The sequence below is a fragment of the Myotis yumanensis genome, unplaced genomic scaffold (assembly GCF_028538775.1).
Source record: "Myotis yumanensis isolate MYYU_CA2020_CCGP unplaced genomic scaffold, mMyoYum1.0.hap1 SCAF_3, whole genome shotgun sequence".
Classification (NCBI taxonomy): domain Eukaryota; kingdom Metazoa; phylum Chordata; class Mammalia; order Chiroptera; family Vespertilionidae; genus Myotis; species Myotis yumanensis.
The window spans coordinates 81,725,718-81,745,771 of NW_027223754.1; the positions used below are offsets into that span (position 1 = coordinate 81,725,718).

The window sequence follows — 20,054 nt, forward strand, 5'->3', positions numbered from 1 at the left end:
TATAATTATGAACTTTCCAGCTTCATTCCATTCCTCCTAACATTAATAACTATATTACTAATTGCTTTTTAATATTTTTGAAGGTTGTTAGACTATGATTTCATTACTAGGTTTTATTTAGATATTTTACCTTGAATTTTTAGTGATTTTGGCTGAGTAACATGAAGTAAAATTCTGTAATGTCAGAGATTAAGTACAGTTGACACTTGAACATTGAGGGCCCTTGGGGCGCTAACCCCTTTGCAGTTGAAAATCATCGTATAACTACTGTGTGTCCTTTGCATATGTGGATTTCAAACCATGGATCAAAAATAGAGTTGACCTTTGAACAACATGGGTTTGAACTGCACAGGTATTCTTTATACACAGATTTTTAAAAATTATAAAAACCTATGTTCAAGAATCAGCTGTACTTCTAGTTCAAAAAACATGATTTGACAAAGCATTTTTGAAGAAAAAAAAGTATAGGAAATCATTGGTTGAGATTAAAACAGGGCAAAAATCATAACCATCTGGTCATTGTACATAATTATTATTGCTAGAATCTCTACTGTATTTAGGATTTGCTTTAGAGTAGAAGAAACTAGAAGCAGATAAACAAGAGCCTATTCTTATGTTACTTGTTAGTCTTTTCATAGTGAATTCATACTGAAAGTAAGACGTAACTCATCTAGTGGTTATATATGAGTGCCTAGTACAAATAGGGTGATTAAAACTTGTTGACTGACTCTGCTTCTAAAATTAATTTCTAATACAATTAATGTAATCTAAAAAATTCTTAATGATGTAATTGTAAGAATTTAGGAGTAATTACTGAAATAAAAGATTTATTATGATAGGTATCTGCATGAGTTACTTTTGTTCCTGAGTTTAAAATACTTTAGTAAAGAAATGAGCACCTTTCAAAAATAAAACTTTGTAGTTTACTTTCTAAATAAAAGGTCAGTTAATAGAGAGATAAATTCAAATAAGGGGCTAAGTCTTGTGCCTTTTAGAACTCCTTCCAGCATTCTTTCATTGAGGCAGTTTCAGTTGGGACACATATTGCTGTGAGCTCTTACTAACTGGATTTGAAATGTTAGAATTCTAGAATGGCCCAGTGTAGTACTTTTTCTGTCTTTATCTTGCCCCCCTTATAGGATTTTAGGATTATGTATACAGGTTATATAGAGAGAGTCTAACTCAATATGATGTTTAGAACTTGAGTTTTATTCAACACAAAGCAAAACAACTGTCTTTAAAATATTGGATATAAACTTGTGCTCAGAATAAAATTTTAAACTATTTTATCTTTCAAGAATTGAATTTTCGCCTGGCCGGCGTGGCTCAGCAGTTGAGCGTCAACCTGTGAGTCAGGTGATCATAATTTGATTTCTGGTCAGGGCACATGCCTGGGTTGCAGGCTTGATCCCCAGTATGGGACGTGCGGAAGGCAACCAATCAATGATTATCTCTCATCATTGATGTTTCTAGCTCTCTTTCCCTCTCCCTTCCTCTCTGAAATGAATTTTAAAAAGACCTGAATTTTCTTCTCCCGTTTTTCAGTTTGATTTTATTTTAGTGTACTGATTTGTATCTGAAACAGAGCAACAATACATATTTCGAAAACTTTTTGATAAGATGTAGGATTTCTGATAGCTCACAACTATAGGAAGTTCATAACTTTTATCTTCTAGTGCATCCTAATCTTTATCAAATTGACACATGCTTTATAATGGCAGATTCTCTCTATATAAAGAAAATAGTGTTGTTTATTATCCTCTTTGGTCTAGTTATTATTATATTTTAATTCCAGAGGTTTTTGTTGTATTTCTGTGTGTGGGTTCTTATTAGTGTATTCCAGTAACTCTGAGAAGGAATGGGTAGATGAATCTGGGTCAGAAGCGAGGGCCTCATAGCAAATGCCTAATGAAAACCACACTCTTAAGCTCTGAACAGTATTTCTTACTTCTTTGCTGACTTATCTTACTTTGATTCAAGCCTAACTTTGGAATTTAAGCAATTCCTGCATTAGTACTTCCTATCACTAAGAAAAAGAAAGAGAAAGAACTAGTGTTTATGATGAGGGGAGCATTGAGTTAGGGCATAAACAGTATGTTAAAATTTGGGTACCTAGAGTCTACGGTGAGCTAAGTGATCTTATCATGTTCATGTTTGATCAAAGTGCAGGAAAACTAACTTTATCTGTTTGTGTTACCTAGTATATTTTTATGTTTTATAAATTTGGAGATCTGAAAGTCAACCCAAGATGTGGTACAAGGGAGATATTTGTGGTAATTAGACATTATGTATCTTGATTGTGGTATTGGTTACTCGAATCTAAAAAACTGTACACACAAGTTGTACCAATGCCAGTCTTTTGGTTTTGATATTGTATTATAGTTATGTAGGATGTAGCCTTTTGGGGGAAACTGAGGGAAGAGTGTATAGAACATCTCCATACTACCTTGCAACTTCCTCTGTATCTATAATTATTCCAAATAAAAAGTTAAAAAATAGAAAATCAACCTAAGATTATTTAGTTGTTTTTAAGTAGGATTCTCCAAACATGGTTTCTTCCAAAAGCAAAATTATTTTGTAGTACCTATGTTTTCAAGTTTAATCTAGTCATATCTGGTCTACCACCATTAGTTTATTTATTATAGAGTGATCAACATCCAAGTTTGGAGGGCTCAGCAAGTTCCTGAGACACAAGGTTTTCAGTGGAAAAACTGAAAGCCTCAGGCCAAGTGGATAAGTTGGTTACCCTATTTATGGAAGACATTAACTGGAGAGAGGCAGCCTGTGGGCTGTTACTGATAAAGAGGAGGCTTTAAATGTTTGTGATTCCTTCTGAGACTTGACTTAAAAAATCTATGTTTACTAATGCTGCTAGGAGTATCTCTTGAAACGTGCTGCTTCTCAGCCTAAAAAAGGTCCTGTAACCTCTTAAAGTTTTTATCTCCATGAATTTTGGCACTGTAATTTTCCTTAGTCAGTTTTATTGAATTTTAAGATATTCTTACTGTGCTAGACATAACTTGATTGACATCAAGGAAGATCATGAACAACTTTATGAAATATATAATTCTTTAAAAAAAAACCAAGCTCGCTATTTATGAATTGTTTTGTGTTATTGATGGGAGGAATGCAATTTTCAAATATAATAACATCATTAAAGCATGATTCTTGAAGTAGTAAATAAAACTAATATGTTCATTTTTTTCTATTGTATACATTTTCCACATTGTGTACTTCTTATCCTAAAATTCTTCTTTTAAAATCTCAGGTACTTAATGTAATTCTGTGTATGGTGTGTTTCTAATTACCAAGACAACTAAAATTATCAAATGATATGGACACTAATGTGTCCTCTGCATGTTGAGTTACTAGGCGCCAGGATAGAGGGAATATGAAAGGTAGAAGAGCTTGCTCTGAATTGGTGTGTTGAATCATTATTTTTTTCTGTTTTTGGAGAAGCTACTAGTAAAGTAGGAGGGGAAAAAAATGCAGGCAGAGATGCATGTAGGGAAGAAAATAAAAGTATAAAATGTTTCTAGGGAGTTAATCTTCTCCTTTCTATGTAAGAGATTGCTGCTTAAACTTTTGGGGGGCCATGGACCCTTTGAAATTAGATGAAAGCCTCAAGCTCTCTCCTTAGGAAAATGTTATTAGGTTTATACATAGGCTTCATACTAAGAACCTTTGCTAAAATGGAATGTAGGTAGATTAATGGTAGCTTATTGAGCGAGAGAAACCCATAATGCTGGTTTGTATAGCAGTTCACAATTTAGAATGAACTTTAAAATATGTTCTTATTTGATCTTTAACAACCTTATGAAATTGGCAATATAGATGTTATTCCTAACTTAAGTAATCGAGGATGTAATTGAGGTCACATGCCTGATCAGCACCTGGTCTCTTGAATTAGCCAATATTGTGCTTATTGAGTGTCTGCTGTGTTGGGCCTTGTGCCAGGCAGTAGGGATAGACATGACAAGGCCTACTCTTGAAGAGCTCAGAGTTGAGCAGAGCAGTCTGATTTGTAGACATTTTGTGTGAATCTATAGTATATAGTGTTCAGTCAGAGCTGTTTAACTCTGCCATGCCGATGTTTGAAGAATACCGAGGAGAAAGGTTTCATTAAAATTAAAATATCAGTACATGCTAATTTCCAGGCTTAAAAATCTGACTTATTACATAGAAATTGAGTATCATCACAAAACATGATTTCTAGTGAATGATCATCAATTGTAGAAAGAAACTTCAGTTATATGCAAAGAACTTGTTGTCCTTCATAGTGTTAAACACTGAAGAGGGCAAATAAGTGAAATTGTGACTGTTAAAAATGTTTTGGGGGCTTTTTATGGTTTTCTTTTCAGAAGTAGACATTATTGACAATGTAAGAAATAATTTTCTGGTTTTGTTTTTAAGCATTTTCTTGAGATAACCGATGATCAATTTGACTTCCATACATACTGCATGAGAAAGATGACTCTTCGTGCCTATGTTGATCTTCTGAGGTTAGAAGATATGCTCAGAAGACATGCCTTCTATTTCAAGGCTGCTAGATCAGCAATTGAAATATACTTGAAATTGTATGATAACCCCTTAACCAATGAAAACAAACAACAAGAAATAAATTCAGGTAACTGAGAAAGAACTATTTTTTAAAATTTGAAAAGAACACTACATTTAAGAGTGTTATTAGTATAAACAATCCATAGAAAAGTACATTATCAAATGGATGTGAAGACTGTGTGTGTGTGTGTGAAAAAAAATTGGGGGAAGACTTAGAAAAAGCGACAGGATGATGTTCTGTAGCTGATGCTTCTTAATCACCCCAATGCAATGACTTAGAATCTTTATTTTTATCTTCAGTGAGGCCAATTCAGGAAAAATAGAAATGTCTATTGGCTAGGCTCTTTAACATTATTATTATTATTAGTTTGTAACTGAAAAAGGCTTTGAGCTCCTAGGGAAAAATAATTATTCTTACAACTTCTAGTATCTAATAATGCTAATGAGAATATATAGCTTTCATTCACTAAAATGTTAATATCTAGGAATATTTGAAAAATAGCATAGAGGCAAGTTTCTGATCTTTCATTTGTGATATTTATGTGGTGTCTAGAGATCATAAGTGTGCTTATATACACTGTCTTATCCTTGAAATACTCTTAATTTAAAAATAAAAAGAAATAAAAAATAATTAAAAACTGAATTCAAACCATTACCTTTTCTAAAATATATTTCAAATGCTAATAGATGAGTGTCAATGTTATCAGCAGCAAGGTTCTTAAGTGGTGTGAGGAACTTGATAGCTTCTTCCAATGGACTTTCTACCTATTTTGAAGCAGAAGGAAAAATTATTATAGTTTAAAAACAGCTAAACAACTCACTGTAGAGTAGTTGGTATCATCAGCCCCAAAAAGCTGTATTAATAGTTTGTATTGTATAAGAATATAAGAAAAAATGGAAACATTGACTCAGAATGTTTATGCATTTGGATATTTATAGAAAACCTGTCAGCTAAAGAATTGAAGAAAATGCTTAGCAAGCAGAGAAGAGCTCAGAAAAAGGCTAAATTAGAAGAAGAGAGAAAGCATGCGGAAAGGGAACGTCAACAAAAAAATCAAAAGAAAAAAAGGGATGATGAAGAAGAAGAAGCCAGTGGTCTCAAAGAAGAACTTATACCTGAAAAATTAGAAAGGGTGAGATGAATTTATTATGTTAATTTGGTAAAATTTATGTTAATTCTGTTCTGGCTATAAACATGTTTTATTTAAATTTATAAATCAGAAGCCATTTGTAATATATTTTTATGATTTCAGAGAAAGAGAGAGAAACATCAATGATGAGATTCTCTGCCTCCTACATGCCCTCTACTGGGGATCAAGCCTACAACCCGGGCATGTGCCCTTGACCGGAATTGAACCTGGGACGCTTCAGTCCGCAGGCCAACGCTCTATCCACTAAGCCAAACTGGCTAAGACCATTTGTAACATTACAAATGATACGCTGTAAATAATTTTTGAGTGATAATATGCGAATTTTGCTAATGCATATTATACATAGAATTGTAGTTGTGGTAGGCAGAATTATGACCCTCCAAAGGTGTCTGTGTTCTAAACCCTGGACCCTATGACTATATTAAATTTACATGGCAAAGGGGAATGAAGGTGGCAAATGGAATTTAAGGTTATAATTAGCTGGCCTTAAGATGGGAGATTAGCCTGGATTATCCAGGTGGGCTTAATGTAAATTCACAAGAGGCCCTTAAAAGTGGAAGAGGAAAGAAGGTAGGAGTGGTATGAGAAGGACTCCACCCCCTGTTGCTGGCCTAGATGGTGATGGGAGGGGTGGGAAGAAGGCAGCTATAAGCAAAAGAATGTAGGCAGCCTTGAGAAGCTGAAAAACACATTAAAACATGTTCTCCCTTAGAGCCTTTGAAAGAGAATGCAGTCTGGCTGACACTTGATTTTAAATCCAGAGAGACCCATATTTAACTTTTAACCTACAGAACTGCAAGATAATAAATTTGTGTTGTCTTAAGACGTTAAATTTTGTTAATTTGTTATAGCAGCAATACAGTTATCTATTATATATGGAAGCATTTCATATATCTTGCTAGGTATGTGTTAGCTACAAAGAATTAATTCTTCATCTCCAGGATTTAATTATTCAGAGATTAGATTTAGGGAAATATTTTTTTTTCCTGTTTTATTTACTGTGAATTTTTAATTTGTTTTTACTTTTTAATTTGTTATTACTTTTTCTCTGTTATTTGATACAATTATATTTGTCTCCTTACTTTATATGTTTGTAGTTTAAGGGGCTGTAATATACTTGGTGTAATATCTCCTTCAGTTGGTTATATAAAAAGATCTGTTGCAGGGATTCAGAACAAGTCACTCCAACATGTGCCTAAAGGCAACCAAGACCTTGTAGACTTAAGAGAAATTCTGCCTCTTTTAACTACCTAGAACAGGGGTTCTCAACCTGTGGGTCACGACCTCTTTGGGGGTCAAACGACCCTTTCACAGGGGTCGCCTAAGACCATCGGAAAACACATATATAATTACATATTGTTTTTGTGATTAATCACTATGCTTTAATTATGTTAAATTTCTAACAATGAAAATACATCTTGCATATCAGATATTCACATTACGATTCATAACAGTAGCAAAATTACAGTTATGAAGTAGCAACGAAAATAATTTTATGGTTGGGGGTCACCACAACATGAGGAACTGTATTAAAGGGTCGTGGCATTAGGAAGGTTGAGAACCACTGACCTAGAAGAATCGAATTAGGGGCCTTTCCCATAGTAAGAGATTATCAGAGATTACCTTTTTTGACCTCTCTATATAGCAGGGCAAACTACTAATTATTAAACATCTGCTCTTCTTACCTTCCTCCTTTCTGAAGACTCGAGGTGGTCTTTAACTCAGAATGTCATATATACCTCATTTTCCCTTTCTGTCTTTGAACCTTTCATGTATGTGGGATCTCTGTCTCATGTATACAGGGTTCCTGTATGTATGTATGTATGCATGGTATGTAACTAAATTTGGGCATTTTCTCTTGTTAATTTGTCTCATGTTTATTTGATTATTAGACCAACAGAAAAACCTTGAGGTTAGAGGAGAGTTTCTTCTTACTCCACACTGTAGAAATTATTTCAGGTGTGTGTTAATATAAAATTTGGGGACAACCCTAACCGTTTTGGGTCAGTGGATAGAGCATCGGCCTGCAGACTGAAAGGTCCCAGGTTTGATTCCGGTCAAGGGCATGTACCTTGGTTGCGGGCACATCCCCAGTAGGAGGTGTGCAGGAGGCAGCTGATCGATGTTTCTCTCTCATCGATGTTTCTAACTCTCTATTCCTCTCCCTTGCTCTCTGTAACAAATCAATAAAATATATTTTTTTAAAAAATTGGGGGACAAATTTGAGTTGTTTAGCTGTTTTTAAACTATAATAATTTTTCCTTCTGCTTCAAAATAGGTAGAAAGTCCATTGGAAGAAGCTATCAAGTTCCTCACACCACTTAAGAACCTTGCTGCTGATAACATTGACACTCATCTATTAGCATTTGAAATATATTTTAGAAAAGGTAATGGTTTGAATTCAGTTTTTAATTATTTTTTTTTATTTTTAAATTAAATTTATTGGGATAACATTAGTTAAAAAGCCATACAGGTTTCAAGTGTACAACTCATCTGCATACTGCATCGTGTGCTCACCACCCAAAGTCAAGTCTTTTTCCATTCCCATTTTCCCCCCCTTAACCCGCTTCTACCTCCCCCATCTCCCTTTTCCTCTGGCTATCACCATACTGCTGTCTGTGTGTGTGTGTGTGTGTGTGTGTGTGTGTGTGTGTGTATACATATACATATATATTTCTTAATCTCTTAACCTTTTTTCATCTAGCCACTCTTAATTATATTGGTGGCCATATTCAATATAATCTTGTCCATTAGATCTATTTTTGTTTTTAGGGTTCCATTTCAACCTTCCAAAAATAATCTTAATCCTTTTTTCTTTTGCTACTCAAAACTTTACTGGGTAATAACTTAGAATATTATAATCAAATCCATTTTAAGAATAGTTTAAATAATCAAAATGTTTATCTAAAGCATTTCTTCATGATATTTTATGCTTTGCTTTATTTTTTTTAAAAATATATTTTATGGATTTTTTACAGAGAGGAAGGGAGAGAGATAGAGAGTTAGAAACATCGATGAGAGAGGAACATCGATCAGCTGCCTCCTGCACATCTCCTACTGGGGATGTGCCTGCAACCCAGGTACATGCCCTTGACCGGAATTGAATCTAGGACCTTTCAGTCCGCAAGCCAACGCTCTATCCACTGAGCCAAACCGGTTTCGGCATATGCTTTTCTTTAGAAAATTAAAGTTGTCCTTGAATTTTGCTTATAAGTATTATAGGAAAGTTAACATTTTGTTACTGGATTTTAAGTGAGGCTAAAATAAAGTGAATAAAGTATCAGACATAAATACTGATCCTATTTATTTATTTTTTCTGACACAGGGAAGTTTCTGTTAATGTTGCAGTCTGTCAAACGAGCTTTTGCCATAGACAGTAATAACCCATGGTTACATGAATGTCTAATTAAATTTTCTAACTCTGGTAAGTATAAACAAGATAACATTTATGTAAAAGCAGATGTGACAATTTAGCTATCTTTCATTAAGCTGCACATTAAAAGATTTACAAATTGTAAAGCAAAGAAAAAGATAATGTTTACAAAAAGCATTTAAAGGAAGGTAAATTTATAAATTAAACATGCTTGCAAAGATAATGCTAGAAATTAGTGCATTTTTAAGCTAGAATGTATTTATATTCTAAAGGAGCAATAATATTTTCACTTTGTAAAATATATCGAGCTTAATAAATATATTTCAACTGATTCTGTTTCAAGGAACTGACCTAAATTTTTTAAATTTTCAAATATTTGTTTTTATAGTGTCTAACCATAGTAATCTTCCAGACATTGTGAGCAAAGTTCTATTTCAAGAAATGCAGAAGCTATTTTTCAACAAGGATTTGAAAAGTTTTAATGAGGATTTTCTCAAACATAATGCTACCTCTCTTCAGCATTTACTTTCAGGTTGGTATTTAAATCCTAGGGTTAAAATGTTTATGGAAAAAAGTTAGAATGTGATATTTAAAAAAAGTTTGGAAAGATGTTTAACTTCACTAATTATCAGAGATAAACACCAGGGATGCCCTCTTTCACCACTCTTGTTTAACATAGTTCTGGAAGCCTGGCCATCAGATAAGAAGAAGAAATAAAAGGCATCCAAATTGGAAAGGAGGAAGTAAAACTCTCATTATTTGCAGACGACGTGATACTGTACATAGAAAACTCTAAAGACTCCATCAAAAAACTATTAGATTTAAATGAATTTGGCAACTTAGCAGGATACAAAATTAACACCCAAAAATCCATAGCAGTTTTATATACCAATAATGAATTCTCAGAAAGAGAAACCAAAAAAAAAAAAAAAAAAAAAAAAAAAATCCCATTTACCATCGCAACAAAAAAATTAAGATACTTAGGAATAAACTTAACCAAGGAGGTAAAAGACCTGTACTCTGAAAACTATAGGATGCTGAAAAAAGAGATAGAGGAAGATATAAACAAGTGGAAGAATATACCATGTTCATGGGTTGGTAGAATCAACATCATTAAAATGTCCGTTTTACCCAAAGCAATCTATGATTCAATGCAATCCCTATTAAAACACCAACAGCATATTTCACAGACCTAGAACAAACTCTCTAAAAATTTATATGGAACAAAAAATGACCCCAAATAGCTGCAATAATCTTGAGAAAGAAGAACAAAGTTGGAGGCATCACAATACCAGATATCAAGTTATACTACAAAGACACTGTGCTCAAAACAGCCTGGTATTGGCACAAAAACAGGTATATAGATCAATGGAACAAAACAGAACCCAGAAATTGACCCAAGCCACTATGCTCAATTAATATTTGGCAAAGGAGGCAAGATCATACATTGGAGCAGAGACAGTCTCTTCAATAAAATGGTGTTGGGAAAATTGGACAGGTACATAAAAAAAAATGAAACTAGACCAACAACTTACACCATACACAAGAATAAACTCAAAATGGATAAAAGACTTAAATGTAAGACGTGAAACCATAAAAGTTCTAGAACAGGGGTGGGCAACCTTTCTGTGAGTGCGTGCCAAAACCAGCAAAATCTCTGACTCAAAATTCTTCTGCGTGCCAACCCTAATTTTTTGAGAACATGTTACGCCTGCTTGATATGTCTTAAGGTGTACGTATGTGAAGAACCTTGAAGAAATAATAAAATTCATTCGAGCGACAAAAACACAGTATATGATGATGAAAAATACATTTATTTTTTAATGTATACATGTACACTGATAGTCCGACAGAAAACTTTATGACTCCGTTTGATATTATCAGTGGGACTTTTGCTGCTGCATCACTGATGACAGAGATTTTACATCAGGTTTATATTTCGTGACCTTCAGAGATGCATGAGCTACTACTTCCATCCGTCAGGCTACTCTTATTACGAGACTTAACAAAATTCATCACTGAGAACAAAGATTCACAAGCGTATGTGGATGAAACCAAAACACTGGTCGGATCTAGGAAGGCAGGGAGAGTTAAGGCAGAGGTAGAAATTGCTCTTCCCCTCTCTCGTCAATCCATGTCTATGGTCTTTAAGATAACTTGTTATGTAAAATTATTTATCTAAGATGCACCTACACTGAATTTATCTGAAAAATAAAAAAGTTGATATTAAGAAAAAAATTGTAAATGGAAGATTATAAGAGAGGGTTTCGCGTGCCAGCAAAAGTTACTGGCGTGCCATGTTTGGCATGTGTGCCAGGGGTTGCCCACCCCTGTTCTAGAAGAAACCATAGGCACCAAAATCTCAGACATTGCTTGTAGCAGTATGTTTACCAATACATCTCCTAGGACAATGGAAACTATGGAGAAAATAAATGGGACTGCATGAAAATGAAACCATCAACAAAATAGCAAGAGAGCCTACTACATGGGAGAACATACTTGCCAATGATATCCTAATATATATATAAAGAGCTAGGTGGCCAAACCGGTGACGGGTCACCATGAAGTGCATGGAGCACCTCTCGGTTCCTAGAGCGGGGAGCTTCCCGTAGCATCGCAGGACGGCAGAGGCCATGCAACGGAGGCCAGGCTAGGCCTAGGGACCCTGACCACGCACGATTTTGTGTGCGCTGGGTTTCTAGTATCTGATAAGAGGTTAATCTCCAAAATATATAGGGAACTCATACAACTTAAATGGAAGACAAACAATCCAATCAAAAAATGGGCAAAGGACATAAATAGATACTTCTCCAAAGTGGACATGCAGAAAGTCAGGAGACGTGAAAAAAATCTTTGAAGTCACTAATTATCCAAGAGATGCAAATTAAAACTACAATGAGGTATTGCCTCACACTTGTCAGAATGGCTATTATCAACAAATGACAAGTGCTGGTGAGGTTGTGGAGAAAAGGGAACTCTAGTACACTGCTGGATGGGAATGTAGACTAGTGCAGCCACTATGGAAAACAGTATGGAGTTTCCTCAGAAAACTAAATATGGAACTCCCATTTGACCCAGTGATCCCACATTTAGGAATATATCCCAAGAAACCCGAAACATCAGAAAGAATATATGCACCCCTATGTTCATAGCAGCGCAGTTTACGATAGCTAAGATTTAGAAAAAGCTTAAGTGCCTATCAGCAGATGAGTGGATAAAAAAACTGGTACATCTACATAATGGAATACTACGCAGCAATAAAAAAAAAAAAACTTTTACCATTTGCAACAGCATGGATGGACCTGGAGAATATTATGTTGAGTGAAATAAGCCAGTCAGAGGAAGATAAGTATCCTATGATCTCACTCATATGTGGAATCTAATGAACAAAATAAACTGATGATCAAAAATAGACTCTGAGACATAGAAGCATGAACAGACTATTGAACCTCAGAGGGAAGACAGGAGGGTGGGTGGGAAGAGATGAACCAATGAACTTGTATGCATATATGCATAACCCGTGGACACAGATAATGGGGTGGTGGGGGGGATGGGAGTGGGCTGGAAGAGGTTAATGAGGGAAAAAGAAGGACCTATGTAATACTTTGAACAATAAAGATTTAATGAAAAACAACAAACAAAAATAAAGAAACACAATAGCACTTTGGATCTTTCAAATTAAGAAAGTTTTTATGTGTTTGGAAAAGATTAAAGTTTAGTAAAGATGTAGTTAACAAGCACTCTTATAGTTTGCTGCTACAGTGTAAATTGCCACAGCCATGTAAGAAATCAACTTAATCATTCTTATCAAGAACTTCACATTACCTGTATCTTTTGCTGTAGTCATACTTTTGTGAATAATTTTAAATAATTATTCCAAAGCAAAAAAAAGGAGTTTTAAGTGCAAAGATGTTAACTGAAATTTGTGAAAGTATGGGGAAAATAATGGTAACAGATTAGTGTATGTCCAGTATGTCCAGTAATAGGGAGATGTAGCAGGTTTGTAGGATAGACTAGCAGGTAATGGTATAAAATGATGTTATTTCTAAAAAGCTATAACAAGGGTAAATATGTTTTAATATGTATGCAGAATTAACAAAATATAATCTCAGCTATGTAATATTATACATGGGATAAAGGCTACAAAAAGTATATACCAAAGCTTTAGTGAATGGTTGCCTTTGGGTGTTGTGATTATCTGTGATTTTTTTTCTTGTATTTTTATTACTTTATGTATTTTGCATTTTGAGAATTTACTTATATTCTGCCTTATTACAGGAGAGAATTTAGGCAATTTATATAAATTTATAAAATACAAGATGGCATAAATGCAAACTGAACAAAAGATTGTGGAAAGGGAATTGGTGACAAAATGAAGTATATATAATGAACTCCTAATTTAAGCCATATACTGTATTTAAATACTTTAACCTAAGCTTTTTTTTGTTGCAAAGGCAAACTTCTTGGTTTTAATATCTATGGGAAAAAAGTTAATTCATGTGAGAAATTACACTTCTTGGTAGTAAGGGCAGATGAGAATTTATCTTTAAAAAAAAGGGTAATGGAAGAAAACATTTCTTTATTATAACTATGGGAAGTGCCTTTCCAAACATATGAAATTCTAAAGAGAAGATAATTTTTGCCATATAAAAATAAAAACGCCATAAATTCAAAAGACCAAAAAATATTCATGGATATATAACTGATAAAAAGCTAATAATATATGTGGAGCTCTTATAAATTAACAGTTAACAATATAAATTAATAAACAAAATCCAAAAGTAGCCCTAGCTGGTTTGGCTCAATGGGTAGAGCGTCAGCCTGTGGACCGAAGGGTCCCTGGTTCGATTCTGGTCAAGGGCACAGCATATGCTCGGGTTGCGGGCTCGATCCCCAATAATGGGTGAGCAGGAGGCAGCCAATTCTAACTCTCTCCCCCTCTCCCTTCCTCTCTGAAATAAATAAAAAATGTATTTTAAAAAATCCAATAGTAAAATGAACATAGAATATGGACCATGTAATTTATTGGAGAAATATAAACTGGGTTTTATTTTTTGAAAGCTTTAAAAATTATTTTCTTTGTGAATATGGAAACATTTTCCTATTGTCCCTCAACCACAGTCCTTTGATAATAATTTGTTTCTTAGATGTTTTATCTGAGGATATAATTTTTTAAAAATGATTGATTGATGCCACAGTGTAGCCTGTGTTTATATTTTGAGTTGGATCATTTTGGGGGGCGGGGGCGGGTATATTAAATCTGGTCTCCTGGTAAATGTTTAGCAACCATCTCTGTGTCCCCAACTATGAGTGGAATGTCACTGAATGGGACGTGGGAAGCGATGGCACAATTGCCTCCTGAGAGCTGTGGGAGCCAGTTCCAGCCCACTGCTAATTAAATACTTGGGACCATATTTTAAGCCACTGGTTAATGTAAATTAAATAAAATGTTAGCCATCCATAGAAGTTTACTCATTTTGAAATGTCTTGGTATTTCAGGTGCTAAAATGATGTATTTTCTGGACAAGTCAAGGCAAGAGAAAGCAATCGCCATTGCCACTAGACTGGATGAAACTATAAAAGATAAAAATGTAAAAGTAAGATTTTTCACACTCATTTCCCCCCATTTTTAAAAAAATCACATATGAGCATTTATTCCAATACTGTTGACAGTATGGGAGAGCACCAGGTCATCTACAAAAATCTGCTCTGCAGCCCCCCCATAAGCCAGCTGCTTATATAGGGTATGACAAGGATTGCTTGGGGAAGTAGGGATTACAGGCATGGGGAAGTAGGAGGCTGGGGTGGGACTCCATTGTTTGGGCAACAAGGTGGTTAATCTTCCCATAGGCAGTTCTTGAATGAGAATGGTTCCAAGGTCATTCCCCAGGTCCAAGGTTGACTCCCAGGGCCTGGGGCACACAACTTCCACCCTGGTCAGAATGTCCTTTCTTTAACCAACACAAGGCAATCATGGTTAACAGCATGATTAATACCTCCCATAACTGGATACTGAGTGATCTAACAAAACATGCCTTTACAACTTAATTCTTGAGTGGGCCTTCTGACTTATGCCTTGATTTGAATACCAGTTCTAATTAAGAGCTATATCACATTAGGCAAGTTACATCTCTTAGCTTCCTTTTTCTCATGTAGAAGATGAGGATGAAAATGCTGCAGCATAGAGTTGGTATAAGGGTTTACTGAAGTAATAAACTGAAGTACTTACTACCTGCCTGGCACATAGTAATCACTTAATATGTGGGAGCTATTGTTATTAATAAAGGACACTTTTTTTTAGTGATCACAGTTTCAGGGATTCACTTTTTCAAGTATTAGAATTTTACTGCTTTTTTAAGGCTTTACAGAATTGATTTTTAAAATGTTCCTTTTTTGAGATGATTACTTAGTATAGATAGCAAGAAGTTATTTTAGACTAGGGCTTATTGGCCTTCTCTTGGTTAATGAACAGATTGCATCTTTTGATTTAAGTGATTAATAATCAAATGTAATTTTTTTTATTTCCCTTTGTTTGAATAGATTTTAATAAAGGTTTCTGAGGCACTGCTTGATGGAAGCTTTGGGAACTGTAATTCCCAATATGAAGAATACAGGATGGCCTGTCACAGCCTGCTCCCTTTCACGTCTGCTTTCCTGCCTGCTGTGAATGAGGTCAGCAGTCAAAGTGCGGCACTAAACCATATGGCCAACTATGATGTCTTGGCAAATGAAATTTGAAATCCCATAGAAAATTGGCTCCTATAGATTCAAAGCTGACTTCAGATTAGGGTTCTTTTCAGGGTGTATTTTAATATAAATATGAAGTGAAATAATTGGATAGTTTTTTTCAATGGAGTATTCTGTAAGCTTATTCTATTTTTTATCTGACTCTGCCAGTAAAATGACCTGTTTATACTTGTACAGTTTTCTTAAACTTTAGAATTATCAGCATTATGATGGTGCTGTCACTTCTTTATCATAAATATAATAATTACATTTTAAATTAAGGTGTATACGGTCTCACTCTTATTTTTTTTAGATCCTGGTTTTAGACTCTATGGTTTGATCCCTTATTGATTTGTCTTACTGTTTTTTTGCTTACTTTTTAATGAAAACACTTCAGTTTTAAAGTGGTAACTATATGTATGTTAAAAACAATATGGAACTTCTTTTGTCAGATATTGAGGTTTAGTTTAAAATTTACTTCAGTTTGCCCTTTTTTTTCTCTTAATTTTTTCCTGATTTATTAATTTTTAATATACATTTAAATGAAAATTTCTTTTGATTCAGAATGTGGGGATTGGTTTGCCTCTTAATCACTGAAATTCACTGATAAATTTATTGTGTATCTCTAGGTCAGTCTTAAAAGTCCCACAAGCAAGAATTATGCTTTCTTGGCTAAATTGCTTTGTGTATTAATAAATAGTTTATATCTGAGTGGCATATGCCTCAAGGAAGCATAATAGAGCAGAATATAAATTATAATGAAGCATCTTTACTCTTGTATTCATACATAGACTACTAAATATGTTTTTATATCAGCAGAATGGGAATTTAATCTATTAGTTTAATTATTAAAACAGTATTGTCAGGCAATTTTTGTGGAGGATAGCTATTTCCTTCTTGTATAGAAAACGGTAGTGGAATCATTCAATATGTTTCTTGCAGAACTGTGTAAATATGTCTGTAATATGGATACTTCCCTTTAAGGCAAATATAAATTCAAAAGGGAGATTTTATTTAGAGAAATAGTTCTAATTAATATGATTTTCTTTCACTCTAAGCTATTTTAGATTCATAATTATTGAGAGAAAAACACTTACTGTAAAGCAATGTCAACCTATATAAAGCTGTAATAAATTATTTTGTACAGAGCTGCTTATTGGTGTTGTGTTACTGCTTCACACAATCAAAATATTTTTTCTTTGAGAGAGTAAAAACTTTTCATCATCTTAATTTTTACCAATTTATAAAATCACCTACCAATATATTCTGGTGCCACATCAGATTGTTTTCTTTTTAATGTTTTAATCCTTTAAGAAGTAGGCAATTTCTGTCACTAAATATCTTGGCAAATGTGTAATTTGATATGTTACTTTCAGCATAAAAGATGGAATTGTGCTTTCAGCTGTGGTCTTTTAAAAAGTATTCCATTGGGCCCTGACTGGTTTGGCTCAGTGGATAGAGCATGGGCCTGTGGACTGAAGGGTCTAGGTTCGATTCCAGTCAAGGGCATGTAACTTGGTTGCGGGCACATCCCCAGTAGGGGATGTGCAGGAGGCAGCTGGTTGATGTTTCTCTCTCATCGATGTTTCTAGCTCTCTATCCCTCTCCCTTCCTCTCTGTAAAAAATCAATAAAATATATTTTTAAAAAAATAAAAAGTATTCCATTGGAATTATTTAGAGTTTCTGAAAGTTATAGGCAGATACAGTTGAGATGTGAGGAGTTTGGTTCAAGGTAAGGAAGAAGGCAGGATAATGGGTGACACTGGGATTAGTGAAATCCAGTAGTGTATCAGTCAGTGTATAGGGGTTGTATCTGTTCTCCTTCCTATACTCATCCCACTTCAAGTATAAACCGGAGATATGGTCAGGGATCTTTTTTAGATAGGGGGGAGGGTTGTATCATGTCCTTCCATCCCCTACCTCCACCCTATTCCCAATTTTGTAGAGGCCCTTTTAATGTAAAGCTAAAGAATAAACGTAAGCCTAAAGGAGAGACATCTTAAAACCAGTTACTTAAAAAAGTCTCTTGTCTCAAGAGAAAAGCAAAAAGTCCTTTGTCCTGTTTGATCCTGCCAAGTTTATCAGAACAGATAGGAAAAAAACCACAAAGATTCAAGGCATAGTGTGATAATTTAAGAATTTGGCTTCAGATTTTGTTTTTGTTTTTTGAGGAATGAATTTAATGTGCAAAGCCTAGAGAATAGAGAACCACAATTCAATCTGTAGTTATTGAGCCCCTAATTTTGTTTCAGATAGTGTTCGAGGTATGACACATAATAGCGAACAAAATTACGTTCTTATTCTGGTGTGGGGAGAGAGAAACCAATATATAATATCAGGTAGTGAAAATTACTGTTTAGAAAACTCAAGCACAATATGAATATAGAGATAAGTGTTGGTTATAATGAAATTTAAAAGTTTCAAAGAGTAGTTAAAAGTTTACAGAGAAAAAGTATTATCAAAGGAATGAATTGAATTGACATTAGATTTCTCAAAAGCATTATTGAATGTAAGTATCAAAGAAAAAACATTAAAATTTTATATCCAGCCAAGTTAGCATTAGAATGTGACAGACAACATTTGAAAATGTTTTTAAGTGTACAAACCTCAGAAGATTTACCTTACAAAGGCCCTCAAGAAAATACTTTAGGAGAAATATTAAAAGATACAAAATCTGGAAGATGCTACAAGAGATGTGAAAAGAAGGGTGATTAAATATTTTTGTAAAGTTGACTGTTATCTTAAAGAGAAACTTTATTACAGCAATTAAAACTCTAGGCATTATCGTTAAGATTTGTTAACGTAAGAGATACCAAAACCTGTAAGAGAATTTTTATGTGTTTATTTGAGTCAAGCTGATGACATATGGTAGGGAGCAAGATCTCAAATGCTCCAGAGAATAACAATTTTGCAGTGTTTATACATTTGAAATTAAGGAGGGAATTTAAGGAAGATTAAATGGAAGTGGGGGAAAGCAAGGCAGGGATCAGATTACATGATAGTTAACATTAAGTATTCGCTTGAGGGTTAATACCCCCATCTAGGAGTATTCTGGTATTTCAAAGGTGTGTTCAACTAGATGCACAAAAATAATGGGCAGGGCTGGCTTAAAACCTTTCACTAAGTTATATGCCTGGGGCATGACTACCTATCATGACCTACCCAGCTAGGAATTTATGATCAGATTACCCTGTGAGGTTACTTTCCATAGAACCCCTTTTTCTTGCACAGACTAGAGTTGGAGATAAAGACTAAGACATAAGACAGCTAAGGTGCCTCTCTGGCCCTGGCCAGGTGGCTTGGTTGGAGCATTATCCTGTACACCAAAAGGTTGTGGGTTCAATTTCTGGTCAGGGCACATACCTAGGTTGCGAATTCAATCCCCAGTCAGGAGGCAAACTGATTAAAGTTTCACATGGATGTTTCTCCCTTCCTCTTTCTCTAAAATCAATAAAGACATATATTTGTGGTTAAGAGGAAGTTACAGAGATTAAACAAACATGAATATAGTTAATTATAAAAACCACTATAAGAAAGAAAATGTAAAACAAATCAGACGAATTCAGTTTATCTAGTGGGAAGCAGAAAAAGGAACAAAGATTATAGTAAATGGAAAATAAGATGGCAGAAATTCTGGTGTAACACTGGTTTAAAAAATTCAATGGATTAAGTTAAAAGACACAGATTTTTGGATTGTATTAAAGATTGTTTACAAGAGACTTACTTAAATAAGAACAGGAAAATTTAAATAAAAGGATGGAATTAGATATAATAGGCTAATATGAAACTGAACAAGGATGGAGTAACAGTCCAAGTAGAATAGAATTTAATGCAAAATATAATGACAAAGAGACATCGTGCATTCATTAAATAAATACAAATGTAAGGAGTGACATCAGAGGAATGGCAAGCATGAGACATCCTTTTGACCACTCCTGAAATTTCAACAAATTAACCAACTATAATTCAACAAAGAATCCCCTACTCAATACAGAGGCATGCTTCAGAGACCCGCACATGGAAGCATATAAAGGTGGGCAACTAAGAATGAGTGGGGAGACAAGAAAAGAGGAAAGGTCAGATGGTTGCAGATGCAGCCCTGCAGCTGGGAGCTCGTGGCTCGGCCCAGAGAGGGGAGGAAGCCAGTGATAGCAGGTGCTTCCTTTGGCCAGGAGGAATGGAGAGCTGCAGGGGGCAGTCAGGCAGGACAAAGGAACAGACAGTGACTGAGCCAACAGACTCC

The 20,054-nt window shown here is 34.6% G+C and overlaps 1 protein-coding gene across 11 annotated transcripts in view; it reads left to right on the forward strand.

The window, feature by feature from the left end:
* The window catches only part of NAA16 (N-alpha-acetyltransferase 16, NatA auxiliary subunit), a 96,851-nt gene extending 79,893 nt beyond the window's left edge, over positions 1–16,958 (forward strand). For 9 of the 11 annotated variants that reach the window (XM_070408990.1, XM_070408997.1, XM_070408994.1 and 6 more), the window contains 7 exons: positions 4,414–4,627; positions 5,500–5,693; positions 7,990–8,098; positions 9,037–9,135; positions 9,473–9,616; positions 14,584–14,681; positions 15,625–16,958. In XM_070408990.1, coding sequence (XP_070265091.1) covers positions 4,414–4,627; positions 5,500–5,693; positions 7,990–8,098; positions 9,037–9,135; positions 9,473–9,616; positions 14,584–14,681; positions 15,625–15,822 — 1,056 coding nt within the window. In that variant the 3' untranslated portion in view covers positions 15,823–16,958. Of the gene's footprint in view, positions 1–1,298; positions 1,350–4,413; positions 4,628–5,499; positions 5,694–7,989; positions 8,099–9,036; positions 9,136–9,472; positions 9,617–14,583; positions 14,682–15,624 lie in introns of those variants that run through there. The other 2 variants (XM_070408992.1, XR_011470767.1) reach the window with 2 other exon arrangements.
* Positions 16,959–20,054: the final 3,096 nt, after the last annotated feature.